Source organism: Elephas maximus, chromosome 17, assembly GCF_024166365.1.
Source record: "Elephas maximus indicus isolate mEleMax1 chromosome 17, mEleMax1 primary haplotype, whole genome shotgun sequence".
Classification (NCBI taxonomy): domain Eukaryota; kingdom Metazoa; phylum Chordata; class Mammalia; order Proboscidea; family Elephantidae; genus Elephas; species Elephas maximus.
The window spans coordinates 88317597-88340394 of NC_064835.1; the positions used below are offsets into that span (position 1 = coordinate 88317597).

Below are 22798 nucleotides of genomic sequence, written 5' to 3' on the forward strand. Positions count from 1 at the left end.
GAGCAGCTGAGCCAGGGTGGGCTGGGCCTGGCCGGCAGGGCACCACTCAACCACACTGTCTCTGGCAGGGGAACTCAAGCAGCTCAGGACCAGAAAAGCAGAGGGCACCAGGGGGCCAGAGCAGGGTGCTCATGCTAAGGCCCTTCTGTAGACCTTGGATAGCCCCTCTTGGAAGGTGTCTAGTCCCCGCTTTGCTCCCAAGACCCTTTATTCCATCAGAAACAGCCCTTAACCAAAAGGCCTCATCTGAGCCTAGAATACCAAACCCATTTGCAAGCCGCCCCAGCACAGAGATCCTGGCCAGGCTCCCAACCTTGGGACCGTTCTGACCCCTCTGTCCCCAACCCCCTGTGCCGGTCCTCAGGAGCAAAGCCCTGCCAGCCTCCCGCCATCTGCCTCCTACACTCAGCCTCTTCCCACCATTATGGCCACCAGGAGCCCTGCTGGTCCACTCTGCCCTAGCATCCTACTTCCTACCACAGCCACTTTCCACCGATGTTTTAGGGGTCCCCAACGTGTCCCTCACTCCCCAGACCTCTTCCCCCTCAGGCAAGGTGGTCTCTTCATTGTCACGGGAACATGTACCCAGCTCCCTTCAGGCCTCTGCTCAAAATCCTTCCTCATCCCTTCCCCTCCACCTTTTGAGCCCCATCCAAAGACACCAGCTACCCTGCCTTCCAGGCCACTTCCCCTGGAGTGCTGGCAGTCGAGCCTTCCCCATCTCCCTCTGCCCTGAGGCACCAGTGAAGGCTTATGTTCTTGGTTATGAGCCACGGCGGCTGCCTTGGTTCCCAGGAGTTACTCTCCCCACTCCAAGGGCCACTGGAGGAAGGCCAAGGCCGAGATCCAGCCCACTAACTCACCAGAGGGGGCTGAGGCCAGGGCCATGATCCCGTAGTAGGAGAAGGCACCCGTCTCAAACTTCATGTTCTCCTTGCCGGCCTCCACTTCTACCTTCCCCTGGAGAACACGTGGTCAGGGTTACAACAGTGAGGGAGAGAAGACAGACGGTGAAACAGAAAGGACGAGGCAAGAGGGGACGTGGTGGAGGCATAGGACCACAGGGTGGACGTCGCAGAGGGTGGGCAACGTGGGCAGGCAGAGGTTCAGGGGACAGGCCTCAAGCTCCCAGAGCAGGCAGCTGGCAGGTGAAGTCTCAGGGGTGCGAGGGCGGCTGTGGTGCAGGGGGAGGCGGGGGGCACTCACCTGCAGGATGAGGATGAAGTAGTCAGCCGGCTTGTTGCGGGTGTACAGGTAGTGGTGGCTGTGGTACTTGTTGTGCTCGTCAAACCTGAGCTCCTGGATGACGTCCGGGTATTTGAGCAGCCGCAGCAGGATTTTCTCCGATATCAATGAGGGGTTAAACAGGGGCACCTCTGCCGGGGGAGAAAGGGGGCTGCACGTTGGTGATGACGACCCACTTAACTTCTCAGGGCATAACCCCGCCTCTGCTGCAGCCCTCTCTCCTGTTTCCCAGCAACACCTGAAGGTTTTCCTTGGGCTTTTACCTGTGGCCAGGAAGCGATGAGCAGCCAGAAGTAGCTGAGGTGAGATTTTCACTTTGAGTTCATTGTCAGCGTCCTTGAAGGCTGAGAAATCCCGCTTGTTCTTCTCAGATACCCGTTTCCGGCTTCGGTTGTCAGCTACAAGAGGAAGAACCGGGACTTAGTCTGGCTGAGGACACTTCCCCTGAGAACTTGGGATGGACTAGGACCTGCCTCCCAGTCCCCAGCTCTGCTGGTCTCTTCAACCCAGACCTGCAGGCTCTGGGCCAGGGCAGGTACTCAGCACTGACCCCCAGGCCCAGAGGCTGGGAGGCACAGAGGTAGCCTCTCTCCCCCGGACTGCTTTCAACAACATGCTCCCTGCTCACTGTAGCCAGTGCAGGGCACCAGGTTACAGGCTGTCAGGGTGCTGGGAGGCACCTCCCACATGCTCCGCACTGTGCACTTTCCCAGCAGGGACACTGTGTTTTGGATCCGAGCAAGGAAGGGGCTCTGGGGCCTGTGGAGAGGGACAGACTCACTGTACATATCCGACTCATCCAGGATCTCGGACTTGATGATCTCCTCGATGACATCCTCCAAGGTGACCAGGCCCAGGACCTCATAGAAGGGGTCACCCTCACCCTCGTTGTTCACCTTCTGCACGATGGCCAGGTGGGACTTCCCTGTAGACAAGGCAGGGAGTCAAACCAAAGGGGCCCACACCTTAACACACTTGGGGTCACGGGGTCGCTGGGCTGGAGTCATGGGTGATTTTCCCCCTTTAGTTTCTAAAGTTTCTACTGTGAACACATACTGCTTTTGTAAGAAGAAAAACATACAAAAGTGTTATTATTTTTACAAGCATCTAGTTAAGGGCCATTTGTTAAATGGGATGAAACGACAAGGTTCTGCCCCACCCAGTATCAGGGGCTCCTGGGACTCCTGGGGGCAGGGAAGGCCCCACGCTGACAACCCGGGGGGCACAGAGAGCCCGCGGTCAGGTGACAAGTGTGCTCCCTGAGGACACTGCCCACCCCGAAGCCACGCGGGCGCCCCTGACATTCCCCCCCAACACAGCTCTCCTCAGCACAGACCCAGGGGCTGTGACCCTGCCCCAGGCAAAGCCTCTCAGTTCCTAAAGCCATTAACAAATTAAGCCCAGGCTGTAATTAGGCACAGCAAGGACTGCAATTAGAGAGGGGCCACCTCTCAGCCTAAAGCAAGAGAAAGTTGTGAGGCAGAGGGCAAGGAAGAAGGCCAGAAGCCGGATGGGGTGGTCAGGCTTCTCAGCTCCTCCTTCTGGGTTCCCACCCTGCTCCTCAACGCTCCCAGCCCCAGTGACGGCTGGGAGACAGCCAAGAAGGGACTGGCCTGGGCTCCACGTGGACGGAGGTGCTGTGCACGCATGCTGGGACAAAGCCCCAGGAGATCTGTGACAGTCAAGCCGGGGACTCCTGCCCAGCTGTCCTTGTCCCTTCAGAATCCATTACTCAGTGCAGCACCTCACTCTAAGGACTGAAAACTCGTTCTAAATGGTCTCTGTAGAGGAGGCCTTCCAGTCTCCCAGGAAACACGAGGCAGCAGTAGGATTCCTGCATTCCATGAGGGAGAGCCGAGTTCGATTCCCAGCCAACGCACCTCACGTGTGGCCACCACCTGTCTGTCAGTGGAGGTCTGTGTGTTGCTGTGAAGATGAACAGGTCTCAGCGGAGCTTCCAGACTAAGACAGGCTAGAAAGAAATACCTGGCAATCTACTTCTAAAAATCAGCCAATGCGAACCCTATGGGGTACAATGCTCCAAGCCTCAACTGAACACTGGGCAACGCTTCGTTCCACGCATGGGCCAACCATCAACTAACAGCCACCAGTAAATCAGCTGCCGTCAAGTCAGTTCTCACAGCAAGCCCACGTGTGTCAGAGTAGAACTGTGCTCCATAGGGTTTTCGGTGGCTGATTTTTAAGTAAGTAGATCACCAGGTCTTTCGTCCAAGGCTTCTGGGTGGATTCGACCCTCCAACCTTTTGAGCATGATTTTCACCTCCCTGGGACTCCTTCGGGAGCCCTGGTGGCTCAGTGGTTAACAGCGCAGCTGCTATCGGCAGTTCGAATCCACCAGCCACTCCTTGGAAACCCTATGGGGCAGTTCTACTCTGTGCTATAGGGTTGCTATAAGTTGGAATCAACTTGATGGCAATGGGTTGGTTTGTTTGTTTGGCGTGGGGCGGTGGGGGGGCGGGGGGGGACTCCTTCCAGGTCTCTAAGGCCACAGGAAATTCCCCAATCCCAGGATGGAGTCTTCAGAGCTCCTGGGCCTGCCTAGCATTTTAAAAAATAAAATAATCCAAGTAATGTATCATGAAACTTTTCACACACATATTGCTGTGATACATGTTATTTCTGCTACCAAAAGCTTTAGCACCACTGCTGGATAGAGCTGTGGCTGAACACGATTAACAATCCCCTAACGTCTTTCTAGAGATGAGCCAACAACAGCAAGACAGCTGCCAAGGTCCTCCAGCAGGGCAGCAGCCTGGTCGGGGCCAGGAAGGATCCTGGGGTTTGGCCCCCAGGCCTCTGTGCTGTTTGAGACGGTCAGTACGGAGCGCTCTCCAGAAAGAAAGATGCAGCGCCTTGAGGGTTCCGGGCAGCCAGATAAATGATGCCATCCAGGGCGGATACGAACTCAAGCAAGGCAGCTCCTGGCACCCTTCTCCCTGGCACTCTAAGAAGACTGGTGGTGCTCCATGTTGGTGGGCGGAAAGCAGACAGGCCCCCACATGCACTCCTTCATGGGTGGGTGGGTATGCGGGCACATTTCAGGAAGCCTATCAGGCAGGACGCCTTACACTATTTTTTAAGTGTGCCTAACCTTGGACCTAGGAGCCCTGACGGCGTACTGGCTAAGTACTTGGCTGGTAACCAAAGGTCGGAGGTTTGAACCCACCAGCCACTCCATGGGAGAAAGATGTGGCAGTCGGCTTCTGTAAAGATGACAGCCTTGGAAACCCGATGGGGCAGTTCTACTCTGTCCTCTAGGGTCTCTAGGAGTTCAAATCAACTCAGTGGCAACAGGTTTTCCCTCTGCCACAGAACCTTCCCTTCTCCCGACCAGAGAACTTTTCTTGTCAAGGTCATCACCTATGACCACTAATGGCGGGATTTCATCCTCAGATGACTTGCCCAGGCAACAGCCTCTGACCAGGGAACAGACCCTCCGTCCTCCTGGAAACTCTTCCTCCCCTTGGCTTCCAGGCCTCCAGCCTCCTGGTGCTCCTCTCACCTCAGGGGCTGCTCCTCCTCACCTCCCTTCTCCCTGATCTGCGAATGCTGGAGGGTCCAGGGCTCAGTCCTTAGACCTGGTTCCTTGTGCCTCGTGCCTTTAAATACTGACTATAAACCAAACCCATTGCCATTGAGTCGATTCCAACTCACTGCATCCCTACAGGACAGAGTAAAACTGCCCCATAGGGTTTCCAAGGAGAGGCTGGTGGATTCAAACTGCCAACTTTCTGGTTAGCAGCCATGCTCTTAACCACTGTGCCACCAGGGCTCCAAATACTGACTATACAGTATATCAAAGAATCCCAAATAATTGCTTCCAGCCCAGCCCTCTCCTGTGTGCTCCAGACTCCTATATCCAACTACCTACTGACAGCTCCACGTGAACGTCTAACTCTTAAACTTAACCTGTCTGTTATGGATTGTATTGTGTCCCCCTAAAATGTGTGTCAGCTTGGCTAGGCCATAATTCCCAGTGTTGTGTGACTGTGCACCATTTTGTCATCTGATATGATTTTCCTATGTGTTGTAAATCCTACCTCTATGATGTTAATGAGGCAGGATTAGAGGCAGTTATGTTAATAAGGCAGGACTCAAGCTACACAATTAGGTTGCATCTTGAGCCAATCTCTTTCGAGATATATAAGAGAAAATCGAGCAGACAAGAGAGGGACCTCACTACCGCCAAGTTAAGAAGAGCCAGGAGTGGAATGCATCCTTTCACCTGGGCTCCCTGTGCTGAGAAGCTCCTAGACCAGGGCAAGATTGATGATAAGGACCTTCCCCCAGAGCCAACAGAGAACGCCTTCCCATGGAGCTGGCACCCTGAATTTGGACTTGTAGCCTTCTGAACTGTGAGAGAATAAATTTCTGCTTGTTAAGGCCCTCCATGTGTGGCATTCCTGTTACAGCAGCAGTAGGTGACCAAGACAGGAGTTTCTTCTTGAGAAGAGTCCCATCTTCCCCAGTTCATCCTTCTGGTTCATCAGGCCAGTGGAGAAGTAAACCTTGCTTCTTCTCTCTTTCTCTCCCCCTCTACAGCCAACCCATTCAGTAAATCCTGTCAGGGTTACCTGCAACAGGTATGCAGACTCTTACCTCTTCTCCCGCCCTCCACTCCCACCTGCCCATAATGGGCCACCAGCATCTCCCACCCTGTGGGCTGCTTCACCTGGGACCCTAGCCGACAACACAGCAGCAAGGGTGGTCCTCTTACAATGGGAGTCAGACCATACCATACCTCCATCAAACCCCCCAGCGGCTCCCATCTCACCCTGACCCTGAAGCTCTTTGTGTGACCCACCTTCCCACATCTCCTCCCTAGACATCTGCATGGCTCACCCCCTTTAGGTCTTTGTTCAAATGCCATCCTCTAATGAGGGCTGCCCCGATGGTCCCGTGTAAAATTGCAACACCCCCTCCAGCACTCAGGACCCCTCACATCAGTTCGTCCCCTAAAACAAGCTGCGTGATACACGTATATGTTGTGCTTATTCCCCGTCTCCTCCATTAGATATCCAGCTCCACCCGGGCAGGGGCTTCTGTCCGAGCTCCCAAAATTCAGGCCAGCGCACGGCACAGAACAAATACTCAACAAGTATCTGTGGGATAAGAGGACATTTCTCTGGAGGAGACAGGCAGCCAATGGGGAGAAGGAGAAAGGAAGACTAGAGAAGGAATTATTCTGGACTTCAGTAATTTAGAACTTTCCGTAGTTCAGAAGTGACAGCTAACTGATCTACTATTTAAAAATAAGCAGATCAACTTGACACTTTTATTTATGATTCTCAGTGAATGGAATCTAATGTAAATTTTTATTTTAATGAGTTACCTCATCTTATTATTGATGTCCATTCAATTGGAAAATTAGATTTTTGGGGTGGGCGTGAGTGAGAAGCGAAACATGAAAATTTAAGTAATACATCTACTCTAAAAGCTGAAAATCCTAGATTTTCCAAAGTAGTCCTCATTCGGAAAAAAAGACAACATGTAAGAAATACACATTTGGTTACTGTTTGATCGAGCCATATGAAATTGCTGATATCTATTTCTGACCAATGAAAATGGCAATTTCATATGATTTAACCAAAGAGCGTAGGGGATTCAGGATTTTTCTTCTTTTTTATACTTCTCTGTATAGTGGTTCAAAAGTTTCCATAGTCAGTAAGTATTAATTTTACAATTAGGAAGAAACACACTAAAGTAACTTTGGAAAATGTATAGTACTGCTTCCCTCTGGACTTCCAAGTTCCTGAGCCTTCTCAATCCAAGCAAGGCTAGGAAGGAGCAACTTGGCTGTGGGGGACCCTGAAGAGGCAACTCAGACCCTGGCCATCCCCGCCGCCTCCACTGGGCCACACCTGGCCCCCACTGGTCTCCTCTGGGCTCTGGGCCACACCCGGCCCCCACTGGTCTCCTCTGGTCCACACCTGGCCCCCACCTGTCTCCTCTGGGCCACACCTGGCCCTCACTGGTCTCCTCTGGGCCACACCTGGATTCATGCTTACCCACTCCACCCTTCACCCTTCCCCTCCCAGGTCAGAGATCTGTGAGGCCTCTGGGGGTCTTGAGGGCAGACCCTCAGGCAGCGAGCAAGCCTCTGCCCACTCCCACCTGGAGGTGAGCTTCCTGAGTCCCTCGACAGCCCTTCCTCCCAGCCCTGGCCTCCTGGTGGTCACCTCTTCATCCTTCAGGCCTCAGCTCAAACATCACTTCCTCAGGGAGCCTTCCTGGCCCTGGGTGCCTTTAAGTTCTCACTGTCCCGCCCCCCACCCTTCTTTCACAACACTGGCCCCACTGTTGCCCACTTGTGCCATCAGCTGACCAGCGTCCACCTCCCCACTGACCAGACTGCAGGCTCCGGGGAACTGGGCTGTGGCGACTTTGCTCTTCACCAGGCCATCCCTCTTACACTCTGCCTGTATATAGCAGGTGCTCAGAACTCTTTGCTGAATACATAAAAGACAGTCTCAGGGGACTCGGCATCTTGGATCAAGTTTTCTTTGCCTTAGAAAGCCCAATGTTCTGACCTCCATGACTCCCGTTTTAACAAACAATCTGCTACATCCTTATCCCCCATATAAAGCTTCAGACTACCTCAAAGATCACAGGAAGGAGCCATCACTAGCTGCTGGGTTTTGAAGTCCACGAGGCCTGAGAGGGACACACTCACCAGCTGCAGATGCCTCTTCTCATGCGGAAGAACCAGGGATCCCAAATCAGACCTCAGATCCCCACCACCCAAGATGGTGTCCTCAGGGTATCCTGGCTGAGCCCCCTGGCTAGTTCTACCTCCCGACACCCCAGGTTCCCAGGACTGGCCCTGCGGAGAGGAGGTGGCCAGGGCTGACTAGAAGACACTTGGGCAGAGGGTCTACACTTGAGATGGCTGGGCACCCTGATTTCCTGCGGCGCCCTGATTTTCTCCTCACCAAGGCCACCAGCAGGATTAAGCTTGCTATTAATAGCGCTGACCTCAGCCAGTGGGAGGAGCAGGCGGCCCATCCCAGCCAGAAGCCAGAGGCCTGGAAGGAGAGGAAGCCAAGGGGACAGAGACAGCAGCAGAGGATGAGCCCCCCTGCCTGCACCTGACTCCCCTTCCACTGTGGGGGGGTTCAGCCGGGTTCATCCACAGGCCTAAAGCAGGACTCGTCCACTGCTCCTTTCTTTCCAGAAGCAGCTGTTGGTCAGGGACAGCCAGGCTGGGAGAAGACCTAGAGGCCAGAGGGCTGTAGCGGCCCAGGCCACACACACATGCTGGACACCCTGCATTTCTAATGATGAAGAAAGCAAATGTGGAGCTTGGGCACCTGGAAAGAAGGCCTCAAAGGTACACGCTGGCAGCCCGGACCACTGTCCCTGTGGCTATACCCTGAAGGCAGCGCCAGGGAGGGGAGTGGCTACCCCTGAGACACCTCAGAAAGAAGCCAGAGAGCCTGGCTCCCCAAATGCCCACGGGCCATCTGCAGGACCCAAGGAGGGCAGGCTGTGCCTTAACTCCCAGAGCCTGGAGGAGCTTACAGCCACTGGGGCTAAGCGAGAGGGTCAATGCTTCTACAGAGGGGTCTTCTCTTAACAGAGTGTCTACCCTTGCACCCCTGTACCCCTCAGCTTCAAGGTGGGAGAGAGTCACACACCGGAGCACAGCTGGCTATCTGTGAAGCACACACCCAGTACCCACAGCAGAGGCAGATGGGCAAGGAGCGGACCGGGAGGGGGGTGTTCAACCAATAAGGAACTTAAAAGAACGCCGAGGAGGTCCTTAATTTTAATACAGGTTAAAATACAGGCCTATACAGCAACCAACACTGAACGGCGCCGGGGCGGGAACAGAGCAACGGGAGTTAGAAGTAAAGTCCAGCAAACTGGGGATTTCGCACATAATAAAACTGACATTTGCAATCAGTGGAGAAAAGAGAGATTGTTCAATGGAAGCCATTGGGCTAACTGGCCAGTATCACTGTTTTATACGAGATTTTATAAATCACTAAGACAAAAAAGCAGCAACCTAATTTTAAACGAACAAATAACATGAAAAAATATAAAATGACAAATAAACAGGAGAACAACGTTCATCCTTATTAATAAACAAGAGAATAAAATTCTTTAAACCGAACATTTTTCACCCAGCGGCCACCACCGCCCACCCTGTCAGCCAAGACTTGGGGGATGTGTGGTCACGGTGTTGGCACGGCAGCCGCCACCACTGCCAGGAGTTTGGAGTTTTTCAGGAATTTGGCAACACGTGTCAAAACGTAAAATGGCCAAGACCTTGGACGCGGCCATTTCTCGGCTTCTAGGAGGTTCCACGGCACTGAGCGGACACGGAGGAGGGCGGGAGGGTCCGCCCAGGGGCTGCTTCGGACAGGGTCCTGCAGCCACCAAACAGGCTGACGCAGGCAGAGGTTTGTCCAGAGAGACGGCGGCTCACTGTTTGTAGCAGAAAGTCACAAAACAGAGCTGTGAGAAAGATGCACGGCTGCTCTTCTTCACTTTCTTTTTGATGCATTTTACAGTTAACTTGCATTATTTTAAATATTCACTTTTATAATCGGAAAAAATAAGAACACGACTTTCACGGGCAGGGGGAAGAAAGCCGACATAGTTTATTGATGACTAGAAGAAAACGCACCAAAAATACTCCCATTCTGGGTGGTGTGATGATGGCCACTTTAATTTCTTAATCATTTTCCATTTTTCTAAGACTTTCTACAATAAATACATTACTTTTTTTTTTCTTTTTTAAAATTGTGCTTTAGGTATACGTTACAGCTCAAGTTAACGTCTCATTCAAAAATTGATACACGTTGTCTTGTGACATTGGTTGCAGTCCCCATGATGTGAGAGCACGCTCCCCTTTCCATCCTGGGTTCTGTGTGTCCGTTCATCCAGTCCCTGTCCCTTCCTGCTTTCTTCTGATTTTGGACATGAGCTGCCTGTTACGTTTACTTTTTAATGCACCCCTTCGTGCACTGTGCTTTTTGCGCTCAGCAATGTCATGGGGGAGCACTGTGCTCTGAGTGTCAAGCTCTCCGTTTCCTTCCCCCCATGGGGTGCTCCACCGTGTGGATGTGCCGATGGACTTCACCCTCTCTGTGCCCCTGGGGGACACTCAGATGCTCTCCAATCTTTCTCTACTGCAAACAATGAAGCAGTGAAAACCCTGGCACGTCCATCGTTTGATCCCTGTGAGATTATTATAAAGATGTGGAGTTACCGGGTCAAAGGCTACGTGCATTGGCAAATTTGAGAGAAACCTCCAAAGTGCTTTCCCCAGCAGGTGTCCCAGTTTACACTCAACAGAAACCATGTGCGCAGTGCTTAAGTTACTCCTCAGTGCTTAAAACCCACTGCCCTCGAGTCAATTCTGACTCATAGTGAGTGACCCTATAAGACAAAGCAGAAATGCCCCGTAGGATTTCCAAGGAGCAGCTGGTGGATTGGAGCTGCTGGGCGTCTGGTTAGGAGCCTGAGCTCTTAACCACTGTGCCACAAGGGCTCCAAATATACAGCAAGTGCTCAATAAGTAAAAAAATAAAAAAAACACCACTAATGAAAATACTACGCTACACTTGGTTACATTTTTAAAATGCTAGCAATGAACACGGAAAGACAAAGATGACAGAGGAAGGCAGCCACACAGAAACGACACAGGGAAACACAAACACTGTGGCCCATGTGCCAAAAATTCAGAAAGGGGTCTGCACATGAAAGGATTCCCGGAGGCTTACCCAGACCACTGCCCAGCCATCCTGAGCCAAGACAAGGAAACACATGCAGACGCCGCTCAGACTTTGAGGGTGCCACAGCCCATCCTGCGTCTTTTAGAACAGTCTCCAAAGGGGGCTCATCACAGACAGCTATTTTTTAATCCAAAACAAGTAAGTAAGCTTAGCTTTTGTCTCACACACAGACCAACGGTGGCCCTAGGCAGGAAACCACGAGGGGAAGGGGGCTCTGGAAGGCAGAGGCCTTGGCAATGACTTACACCCTTGCTCATTCAAGCTGGCACGAACTGCAGGTGAGGCCTGCTCCATTACACAGGTTACAGGCTGGGCTCAACACTTCTAACCCAACTGACCCTCAGGAAATGGACAAGATTCCTGCAAAGACTCTGGAGACCGGAGAGAAGGCTCAGAAAGCAAGCACAGCTAGAAAGACAGGCAGAGCTGCCACTCCCGAGAGCCCCGGTAGGATACCGCACCAGGTGAAAACTGTACCAACCGAATCAAGGCTGACAAGGGGTGGACCAAGATAACTTAAAATTGTTAAGAAAACGAGACAGACTTATATCAACTGCCATTAATGATGAAGCCACCCTAAGTGCACTTTGTGCTTTGTGATAGTAATGAAGCATGTTCTGGAGACACCATGAAGCCATCACTATTAGCCATAAAAAAAAACAAACCCAATGCTGCTGAGTCTATTCCGACTCATAGTGACTCTACAGGGTGGAGTAGAACTGCCCCACAGGGTTCCCAAGGCTGTAAATCTTCACAGATGCAGACTGCCCCATCTTTCTCCCGTGAACGCCCACCTTTCAGTCAGCAGCTGAGTGTTTTAAGCAGCGCACCAGGGCTCAGCTATTAGCAAGATATATAAAAACAGTGCTTATTTCATCTTCACTTCTTAAAAAAAAATTGTGGGTTTTTTTAGAATACATGTATTAGTAAAACAGTACCTGTACAGTTGGCCCTTGGTATCGGAGGCAGATCGGTTCCGGGGCCCCCCCAGAACACCAAAATGCTCAGGTCCCTTTATAAAATGGCGTAGTATTTGCATATAACCTGCACACATCTCGGTATACTTTAAACCGTCTCTAGATTACTTACAGTTCCCAACACAAAGTAACTCCCTAGATTACTTATAATACCCAACACAAAGTAACTCTCTAGATTACTTACAGTTCCCAACACAAAGTAACTCTCTAGATTACTTATAATACCCAACACAAAGTAACTCTCTAGATTACTTACAGTACCCAACACAAAGTAACTCTCTAGATGACTTACAGTACCCAATACAAAGTAACTCTCTAGATGACTTACAGTACCCAACACAAAGTAACTCTCTAGATGACTTATAATACCCAACACAAAGTAACTCTCTAGATTACTTACAGTTCCCAACACAAAGTAACTCTCTAGATTACTTTACAGTTCCCAACACAAAGTAACTCTCTAGATTACCTACAGTACCCAACACAAAGTAACTCTCTAGATTACTTACAGTACCCAACACAAAGTAACTCTCTAGATGACTTACAGTTCCCAACACAAAGTAACTCTCTAGATGACTGACAATACCTCATACAAAGTAGATGCGATGCAAGCAGCTGTTAGTACCGTGTCGTTTGGGGATTGCGAACTAGACTCAGGAATGATGCTCAAACGCTGCACGGGAGGGAGACTGAGGACTGTGAATGAGAGGTTACAGCCGGGGACAACTGCACACCCCACGCTTGCCTGGACTCAGCAGAGCGCGCGGTGCACGAGGCAAATTCAAGTTTTGCTTTTTGGAACTTTTATTTTTTTAACCCCCCTCATCCCCGAATATTTTCAAACTTCGTTGGTTGCATCTGCTGATGCAGGACCTGTGCAAATGGAGGGACTGGATGGCGAAAACAGTTAACACACTTGGCTGCTAACTGAAGGGTTCGAGGTTTGAGTCTGCCCAGGGGTGTCTCGAGAGAAAACTCTGGTAAGCTGCTTCCAAAAAAAAAAACAGCCAATGAAACGCAGTTCTACTCTGACACACATGGAGTCGCCAGGTGTCAGGACCCACTCGATAGCAGCTGGTAAAATTTTCACATAATTTTTTTCCAATACTGTTAACAAAAGAAGAAAATTAAAATCACTTATAGTCTTGCCTTCCAAAGATAACTACTGTTACCAGTATTTCCTTTGGTCTTTTAAAATGTCTATTTAGATAAAATATTACAATATATATTTCCACCACAAGTGAGATCATCCTGTAGTTTTCTATCCTGTTTTTTAAATATTCCACATTCTTTGTATCTTCCTGCGTCATTAAAAAGTATTCAAACAAGTTGAACAGCCTCAAAATGTTTCACTGCACACACACGTATATAATGTCAATCCCGCCGGGCTCTTAAATCACCCCCTCCTTTCTGACACAAGGAGCCCCGGTGCAGCAGTGGTTAAGGGCTCGGCTGCTAACCAAAAGGTCGGCAGTTTGAATCCACCAGCTGCTCCCTGGAAACCGCACGGGGCAGCTCTCTTCTGTCCTGTAGGGCTGCTATGAGTTGGAATCAACTTGATGGCAGTAAGTTTGAGTTTTTTTGACTTGAAAATCCTTGCATGTAAGTAAGTGTATTTAACTATATTTCCATGCCCTTACGATAGATTTCTAGAAGGGGCCTTCTAGGGTGTCGGTAATGCTCTACTTCTTAAGCTCAGTCGTAGTTACGCTGGCGTGTTCGTTTTGTGACAACCTACCAAGCTGTACAGCGCTATGATTGATGCCTTTGAATCACGGTGTTGGCGAAGAATACCGTATATACCACTGACTGCCAGAAGGACAAATAAATCTGTCTCGGAAGAAGACAGCCAGAGTGCTCCTTGGAAGCAAGGAAGGCAAGAAAGACTTCGTCTCATGTACTTCGGACATGTTATAAGGAGGGACCCGTCCCTGGAGAAGGACATCATGCTTGGTTAGGGAGAAGGTCAGCAAAAAAGAGGAAGCCCCCTCTACAAGATAGGCTGACATAGTGGCTGCAAAAATAGGTTCGAACTCAGCAACGACTGGGAGGACGGCACGGGACCAGGCAGTGTTTCGTTCTGCAGTACACAGGGTCGCTGTGAGTTGGAACGCACTGGGTAGCACCTAACAACAACTCTATTTATACAGTAGTCCCTCTGTATCCAAGAAGAATTGGTTCCAGGGTCCCCTGCGGATACCAAAATCCAAGGATGCTCAATTTCCTTATATAAAACGGCTTGTATTTTATATATAACCTACACACATCCTCCCATACACTTTAAATCATATCTAGATACTTATAATATCTGATACAATGTAAATGCCAAGTAAATAGTCATTATCTTGCATCGTTTAGGGAATAATCACGGGACGCAAGGGCAAGGATGCACCAAGTGCTGGAGAGTGCGGACTGCGAAACAGGGAGAGGCTGCAGCAGGTGCCTGCACACCCCTTCCTTCTGGTGCCCTCAGTGGAGTGCTCACTGCACGGCAAATGCAAGTTTTGCTTTTTGGAACTTTTTCTTTTTTTTAACCCAATATTTTCAACCCGTGGTTGGTTGAATCTGCAGATGCAGAACCTGCAGATAGATACAAAGGGCCTACTGTATCATGCTTCAACTAAAAACTTAAAAAGAAATTCTAGAACTGAGAAAGATGTAGCAGTCTGCTTCTGTAGATTCACAGCCTTGGAAACCCTATGGGGTCACTAGGAGTTGGAATTGACTTGAGGGCAGTGAGTTTGGTTTTTGGGTTTGCTGAACCCGCTACCACTGCTAACCAAAAGGTCAGCAGTATGAATCCACCAGCTCCTCCCTGGAAACCCTACGGGGCAGTTCTCCTCTGTTCAACAGGGTCACTCTGAGTCAGAACTAACTTGATGGCAACAGGTGTTGGTTTAGAACTGACAGTAAATTTTCTAGCCCGGAGTTACCGGCATCTCCCAATCTTCTGGTCTCCTTCTTCTTTTTTTTTTAGTAATTTTTATTGAGCCTGGTCTCCTTCTTAACATCTACACTCTCAATGACCAGTGACACAGCATGGTCACAGCTCAGCGTGGGCTCTGGAGCCAAACAGCCTGGGGTAGGCACTGTGTTGTTCCTGTGACTTTGGGAAAGATTCTTAGAGCCTCTCTGAGCCTCAGTTTCCCCATCTCCAGCATTTGGAGGGTTAATTGAGTCAAGTATTCGATAAATGTTAACCGTTAATGAACGAAGGGACTTCCTTCTTTACACTCTGCTTTTCCCTCTTGGAGAATAACAAGCACCTTCTCCTCAGGGGAGCGGACTGGAAGCAGCCATCTGCTAGTATCAGCCCCAAGCAGCAGGACCTCCATTCCTTCTTATCCTCCTGGTCCTGGACACCTTTCAGAAAAGCATTCTTTGCTGTAGGTCATGGGCATTTCCAGGAGAAGGCCTCTGGGAGAGTCTTTGTCCCCTTGGATCCTCCTTGTCGCTATCCCAATTTCCTATCATAGCTTCCTCCCTCCCTAACTGGGGCACCCAGGAGGGGCCAGGAGACTGGTGACTCCTGAAGCAAAAGAGCCCAGGCTGGGGTGTAACTAGTCCAAGCGCCCTGCCCCTTCCTCTGCCCATCGCCTCAAAGCAGCTGTCCTCAAATTATGCCCCCGTAGTTACAAGAGCTGGCCAGCGGGCTTTACTTCTCCCAACATGAAGGGGAAAAAAATTATGTAGATAAGGAGAATTTCCTCAGTTTTAAGTTTCTCTCTCATATGTTTTTCTTAAGCTCTGGCTTCTGTTACCCTTAACATACACATCAGGGCACAGATACGGCGGTACATGAACAGTACAGAATTATACAGTAGCTATTTTCAGTTCAGGGTATTCCTAATCCCAGGAAAGGCACCACGCCCCGACGGTATATGAGAACCACTGCGGCCTCGAGCTGGTGTCAGTGCCAACTCGAGGCACCTTTTGGATAATGACAACAATAATTTTTAAAATAGCTGACATTCATTGCATGATTACATGGTGCCAGACACTGAGCTAAGCGCTTTACATGCCTTACCTCATTTAGTCCTCACCACAACGCTCTGAGGTAGATACTGTTATTAACCTGGGTGACCAAATCGCCAGCAACTGAGGAAAAATTTTTATTTTTCTGAGTCCGAGTCAGTCACTCTTTTGAGGCTTTCACGAAATAAACCACACTGCACAAGCATTCACTCATTTTTTTTTAAGTGACTTTTAACACTTAGGAAAGTTTGACAAAAGATGGGCTTCAATTAAAGAAGCAGGATTCTACAACCAGGGCCTCCACCAGGCTGGAGTCCAGCACAGCTAGATGGTGCCCAGCTAACACCACTGACTGCTCGGACAGGGATCTCAGTAGAGGGTCCCAGACAGAGCTGGAGAAAAATGCAGAACAAAATTCTAACTCACACAACACACACACAAAAAGACCAGGCTTACTGGCCTGACAGAGACTAGAGACACCCAGAAAGAATATGACCCCCGGACACCCTTTTAGTTCTGTAATTAAGTCACTCCTCAAGTTCACCCTTCAGCCAAAGATTAGACAGGCCTATAAAATGAGACTAAATGGGCACACCAGCCCAGGGGCAGGAGCAAGAAGGCAGGAGGGGACAGGAAAACTGGTAAAAGGGAACCCAAGGTCGAGAAGGGAGTGTTGACATGTCATGGGGCTGGTAACCAATGTCATAAAATAATGTGTACTAACTGTTTAATGAGAATTGAGTTTGTTCTGTAAATCTTCATCTAAAGTACAATAAAAAGTAAATAACAAAGAAGCAAGATTCCTGGTGACTCCGTGTGTGTGTGTGTATGTGTGTGTGTGTGTGTGTGTGTGTGTGTGTGTACGTGTGTTATCTGTCCGTCTGCCTTGAACGGTGAGAGAGCGTGTGTAAAGCTGCCTAGGGGTAAGTGTGTGTCTGTCTGTCTACCTGGGAGTGTGAAAGAGAGTGTGTGTATGTAAAGTTGCCTGGGGGTGAGTGTGTCTGTCTGCCTGAGGGGTGATGGTTAGGGGGCATGTGGGAGTGAGCCTGACTGGGAGATGGGGTAGGAGGGATCCCTACTTCTGGCAGAGGCTCCCGGCTGCCTGCTGGCCAGAGACCAGGTGTTCTGAAGAGCCTGGGAAACCAGTCCTGCGAGAACCCTGCTGGGTCCTGGTAAACTGGCCCCGCAGCAGGGAAGTGACTGTAACTCCAGTACCAGGTTTAACCCCCAGCAACATAGGCTGGCAGTGCACACCCCAGCCCTCCGGGCTCAGATCCTGCAGGCAGACGGAGCACACACTGCCTAGCCCTCTTCTGGCAGAAATCCTCAGAGAGGCTCCTTCCAGGAATCCTTGGGACAAGAAAAAGAATTTTATTTCTTATCAGAGGGGAAATCTGAAGAACCAATCTAAACTGCACTCCAAAAGGAGGACAGAAAACCGTCTGCAGACAATCATTTCAACGTGAAATACATTTCCATAGCTGGTGGGAGCCAGCATGGCTGTAAAACGAAGATGGTTTTGACCTTGATACTTGTCAAAAGATTTTTTTAAACTAAAAAAACTGAAATAAAATCTTAGGAAGCCATCACAAGAAATACATCAAAATATTAAAAGTGGCTCTTTCCAGGTCACAGGCTTGTGATCGTTTTGTTTTGCTTAGGTTGTTGTGTGTTTTCTAAAGTTCTGAGGATGAGATGTGCCTCTTCCATGGTTAGGAAAAATTAAACACTAGTAAAAAGATGATCACATAATAAATGGAACAGGAACAGAACCAAGGAGTCTGGACTCTGGCCTACAAAATAAGCCAGGAATCCATTACGGAGCCACAAAACCTTTTATAACAGGAAGTCTTGGCGTGCACAGGTATGACAAGTGGGTTGTACAGGCAGGCGGGAAGGAGTGGCACACTAGGGAGGCATACCTGAGACCAGGTCCCACTGCAAGGGCAGGGGCTCAGAAAAGCAGAGGAGAGGGGCTGGACAAAATGGTGGCCTACAGCAACAGAAAGCCACTCTGCATTCTCTTAGCTGAGGGTCCATCTTGGGCACCCCCGGGGAACTTACAATCCTTATATCCTCACAGCAAGCTCTGCTGAGAGGTTCATGAAATCCCTAAGACCACAAGAAAGCTTGGAGAGAGTCAGCCCTTGGACAAGCAAGGCAGCCAGACCCCACTCAGTGGGTTGGGTTGAAGGACTAAAATCAGTCACCCACACCAAGTGGCAGCCCTGGCCCTTCCCTCCCCTTCTGCACACACTCTCCCCTGGCTGTGTGCACTCTCATGTGATAAATATGCTCGCTGCCCTGCCCATAAGGACACTGATGGACAGATAAGTGGACACAATACAAGGAGCAGCTCCTTTCCCTTCAAAGATGGCCTTGCTGTTCGTTTAACCAGAGCTCATCTGTACGAAAGCACTGATGAGGGGCTGGGGGTTTCAGTGAGGGGGGCGTTTAGTATCTGTACCACGAAGCCCCCTCCAAAGAGGGCTAGGAAGCAGTCACAGCACGTAGAAGCAGTTTTACCCAGAGCTGGTGCTAAGGACTGGCAAGCCCGTTTCTCATGCTACAGTTCCCACCCAAGCTGTCCCAGAACAAGCGGAAAAGGAGCGGACAATGTCACGTGTTGTGGGTGGAATTGTGTCCCCCCAAAAGATGGCTTGGAACCCTAACCTCTGTGCCCACAGAGGTAATCCCATTCGCGAACATGGTTTTCTTCATTATGTTAACGAGGCCATCAGTGTGTATAAAAACCAAACTCACTGCCATCCAGTCGACTCGTAGTGACCTTCAAGGACGGTAGAACGGCACCACATAGTTTCCAAGGAGCACCCAGCGGTTTCGATTTGCTGCCTTTTGGTTAGCCACCCTAGTTCTTAACCACTAGGCCACCAGGGTTTCCATCGGTGAGTGCGGTGTGCCTTCAACCTAACCACTTTTGAGGTGTAAGAAGAGCAGACTGGACACAGAGGGAGGTGAGCACAAATGGCGGGAAGCTAGATGCCACTCAAAAATCTCCAAGGAACTAAAGAGCGCCAGGGCTGGAGAAGGATTTTCCCCAGAGTGGACAGAGCCTTCACCTAGAGCCAGCACCCCCTGAACTTCAACTTCTGACCTCCTGAACGGTGAGAAAATAAACTCCTGTTCTTTCAAACCACCCACTTAGGGGATTTCCATCACAGCAGCAGTGAGAAACTAAGGCTCCTTGTTCACTCCGCATTGAAGACTCAGCAGAGATGTCACCTCTTCTGCAGTGTCTTCCCGACTTTACCAACAAAACAAGCCTCCCATCTCAGGGTCCCCTTCCCTTGGCCACTTCTCCTGCAGGGCACGGTTCTGTGTTCTTGTGCACTCATCTATTTTCAAGGTTAAATAGCTGTTCAATTCTGCCCATCCTGACAGAGCTGTCGGAAAACGGGAGTTAGGCTTTCTAATTAAAAATGTAAAATGTTCGAAAAATAAACACCTGTATGATCTAAAGAGCCCTGGTGGCGCAGTGGTTAAGAGCTCGGCTGCTAACCAAAAAGATCGGCAGTTTGAATCCACCAGCCGTTCCTTGGAAACCCTGTAGGGTCACTATGAGTCAGAATCGACTCGACAGCGACGGGTTTGGTTCTTTGGTTTGATCAGGGTCTAGAAGCAAGCAGTATCTTCTGTGTCACGGCTCTAGGAAGACAACTGTAAACAGAAGATCTGGGAATCTGCTACCAACCCTATCTCCCCAGTAGGGGTTGGCCTCCGGGTTATAGAACGTCAACGACAGAAGAGGCGCGCTGCCCACTGGCTGGCTCCCGTGCTGGCCTACTGCGCGGGGCCTTGCTCCATGGCCACAAGCACCGGACAAAAGAGAGTGAGGAGAAATCTGGCCAGTTATCAGCTGCCTTCACTGAGACTTCTGCCCTGCGCCCTGGGTACCCTAGCCACAGTAGGCGGTTCCTGTCACCCTGTCACCCTCTCAGCTACACCTGCCTCTGGCCGTTTCTCCAGATCAAATCACCAACTTGGGACTGTTTCCAAGTAAAGCTGACAGACGCCAGGTGTCCAGCTGCCTTCCCTCTCCACTCTTCTAGGCTGCTCTCTCTAGGCACCTTGGGACCTAACTGTCCAACCCACCCCCGGTCTGGGACGTGCCCCCACCACATGCGACCAACCCACACATGCTTGGCTCCTTCTCGTCTCCTTCACGGAGGCGCTCCTGCGAGGCTTCTGTGTGCTGGCATGCCCTAGTGCTGACCTTGACTCTTCCCGGGCTCTGTGTGCTCTTGGCACACTCCCAAACCTTCAATCTGCGCCTGGCTTCACTCCGGAGTCCCTGGGTGTCACAAATGGTTAAGTGCTCGGCTGCTGACTGAAAGGGTGGAGGTTCGAGTACACCCAGAGGTGCCTTGGAAGAAAGGCCTGGCAATCTACTTCCAAAAATGCAGACATTGAAAACCCTACGGAGCACAGTTCTATTCTGACACTCATGGGGTCACCATGAATTGGAATCACTGGATGGCAACTAGTGTGGTTTGGTTTTTGGTTGGCCTCACTCCTGAGCCCCACACAGGCATTTTCACCTGCATACCTGCCGAGGTGTACTGACACTTTGCTGTTTGGTGCAGTCCAGGACCAGCATCATAGGCATCATCCAGGAGCCTGTGAGAAGTACTGAGTTCAAATCTGCATTTGAACAAAACCCCCAGGTGACGTGAGTGCACATCCAAGTGTGTGGCTCTGGTGTAGGCAACGCTGGGCAGAGAAGGTGCCCAACGAAAGGTAACCATGATTATCATTGCCACCCCCTTCCCTCCACCCTCACCAAGCTGCTTTTTCCTCCTCCCTATTAGTTCGAACCTGCCAGGCGCTCCTTGGCTACTCTGTGGGGCGGTTCTACTCTGTCCTATAGGGTCGCTATGAGTCAGAATCGACTCGACGGCACTGGATTTGGGATTTCAGCTGAATGACACCACCATCGACCCAAATCTCAAGCTAAAATCCTCAGACTTCCACAACTACTTCCTGCCCGAGTCCCACATCTACCAACCATCACTGAGTCCTGTTATTCTGACTTCGGAAGCACCTCAAAGGCTCAGCCCTTCCTCGCCCCCCTCCCCCACCCTATCTGTGAGCTAAGCGTCGTCTACATGTCTGTCTCCCTGGCAGGCTGTGAGCTCTGTGAATAGAGTTTTCTTCATCTCTGATTCCTAACAACTAGCACAGTGTCTCTAACACACGGCCTTCCATAAATCAAATGTTTGCTGCACAAACGAATGAACAAGCAGACGGGAAACAGACATTCAAGGCGTGTCAGGTGAGAGGAACCAAAAGTGAGTGCAAAAATCATGCCATGTTTTTTTCTTGACTTTATAAAGTCACTTCAGGAATAATACTAAGTAGGTTGGAAACTGGATACAGCATAGCTGGATATATTGGAAGGGGTTTTTAATGAAAATATTTCTAGCCCTTTTCTTCTTCCAATTTATACCCACTAAGTCAGAATTGGAAACCATGGTGGCATAGTGGATAAGTGCTACGGCTGCTAACCAAAAGGTCGGCAGTTCAAATCCACCAGGCGTTCCTTGGAAACTCTATGGGTCAGTACTACTCTGTCCTATAGGGTTGCTGAGTTGGAATCGACTTGATGGGAACGGGCTTGGTTTTTTTGGTTTTTGAGTCAGAATTGATGACTTAACGGCAACGGGTTTGGTTTGGTTTTTGTTAACTTTAAAAACCAAACCCACCACCATCGAGTCAATTCTAACTAGGAGTTATAGCGACCCTATATATATACGCGTCCCTGGGTCGTGCAGTGGCTAATGTGCTCAGCTGCTGATCAAAAGGCTGAAGGGTCGAATTCATCCAGAGACACCTTGGAAGAAAGGCCTGGCAATCTACTTCCGAAGAAATCAGCCACTGAAAACCTTGGAGTCGATATGAGTCAGAATCGACTCAAGGGCAACTGGAAATAGGGAAAAAACTTTATATGTACAAGAAAAACAGTGACAGGTCCAAAGTCACCTAGGGGGTCATTAACCCTAGCTGGGTGGAGTTTAAACCCAGCCCTGAATAGCTGGCTAGATGGTTATAAGGTGGGTGGGGAAAGATAAGACTGCTAAAGATGAGCTGAGTGCAGGCAGGGCCAGGAGTGCAGAGGGAGAGAGCAGGTAAAGGAAGGTGGGTTTGAATTTGAAAGGAGGCAGAGCTTCTGACCTCCACAGGAGAGCTCATTCCAGTACTTTCCTTGTGGGGGGAGGGGGGTGAGGTGGGGGGGGTAGTCTCGGAGAGCATCTGTGGTGAAGGAAAATCCAAACTGGGCCAGGACTAGGCTAGGGAGCCCTCCTTGTAAGATAGCAAGCTGTGGAGGAACCCACCACACGACACCCAGTTCTGCAAACAGTTCTAGGTCAGGTTTAAGTGGAAGGGCCAGAGTCCAATCGCACGAGCCTCTCAGCAGCCTTACAGTTTGTCCGCCAGGTAGATGGTCTTGCTCCTGAGGCTGGGAGTGGCGCCTCACGGATTTTTTTTCCCTTGCTTTACTGATTTTTGTATCCTGCCGTACCTAGCCTGGAAACCCTGCTGGCACAGTGGTTAAGTGCTATGGCTGCTCACCAAAAGGTTGGCGGTTCAAATCCACCAGCCGCTCCTTGGAAACTCTGTGCGGCAGTTTCACTCTGTCCTGTAGGGTCGCTGTGAGTCGGAATCGATGGAATGGGAACGGGTTTGGTTTTGATTACACAACCAGCATAAAGATCTTGAAAATAATATCAAAACAAAACAGAACAAAACGAACCCACTGCTGTCGAGTCGACGCCGACTCTCGGCGACCTCCTGTGTCCCACACGGAGTGGGACCGCT

General features: G+C 50.2%; 1 protein-coding gene across 2 annotated transcripts in view; it reads right to left on the bottom strand.

The window, feature by feature from the left end:
* CNNM4 (cyclin and CBS domain divalent metal cation transport mediator 4) overlaps window positions 1-22798 on the bottom strand; it is a 36989-nt gene that overhangs the window by 8527 nt on the left and 5664 nt on the right. For both annotated transcript variants that reach the window (XR_007513657.1, XM_049857073.1), the window contains exons 2-5: window positions 2027-2170; window positions 1509-1643; window positions 1207-1376; window positions 864-960 (exon numbers count right to left, since the gene is read on the bottom strand). Coding sequence is in view for 1 of the 2 variants with exons in the window: in XM_049857073.1 (XP_049713030.1) it covers window positions 864-960; window positions 1207-1376; window positions 1509-1643; window positions 2027-2170 (546 nt within the window). In the remaining variant the exon portion in view is untranslated. The remainder of the gene's footprint in view (window positions 1-863; window positions 961-1206; window positions 1377-1508; window positions 1644-2026; window positions 2171-22798) is intronic.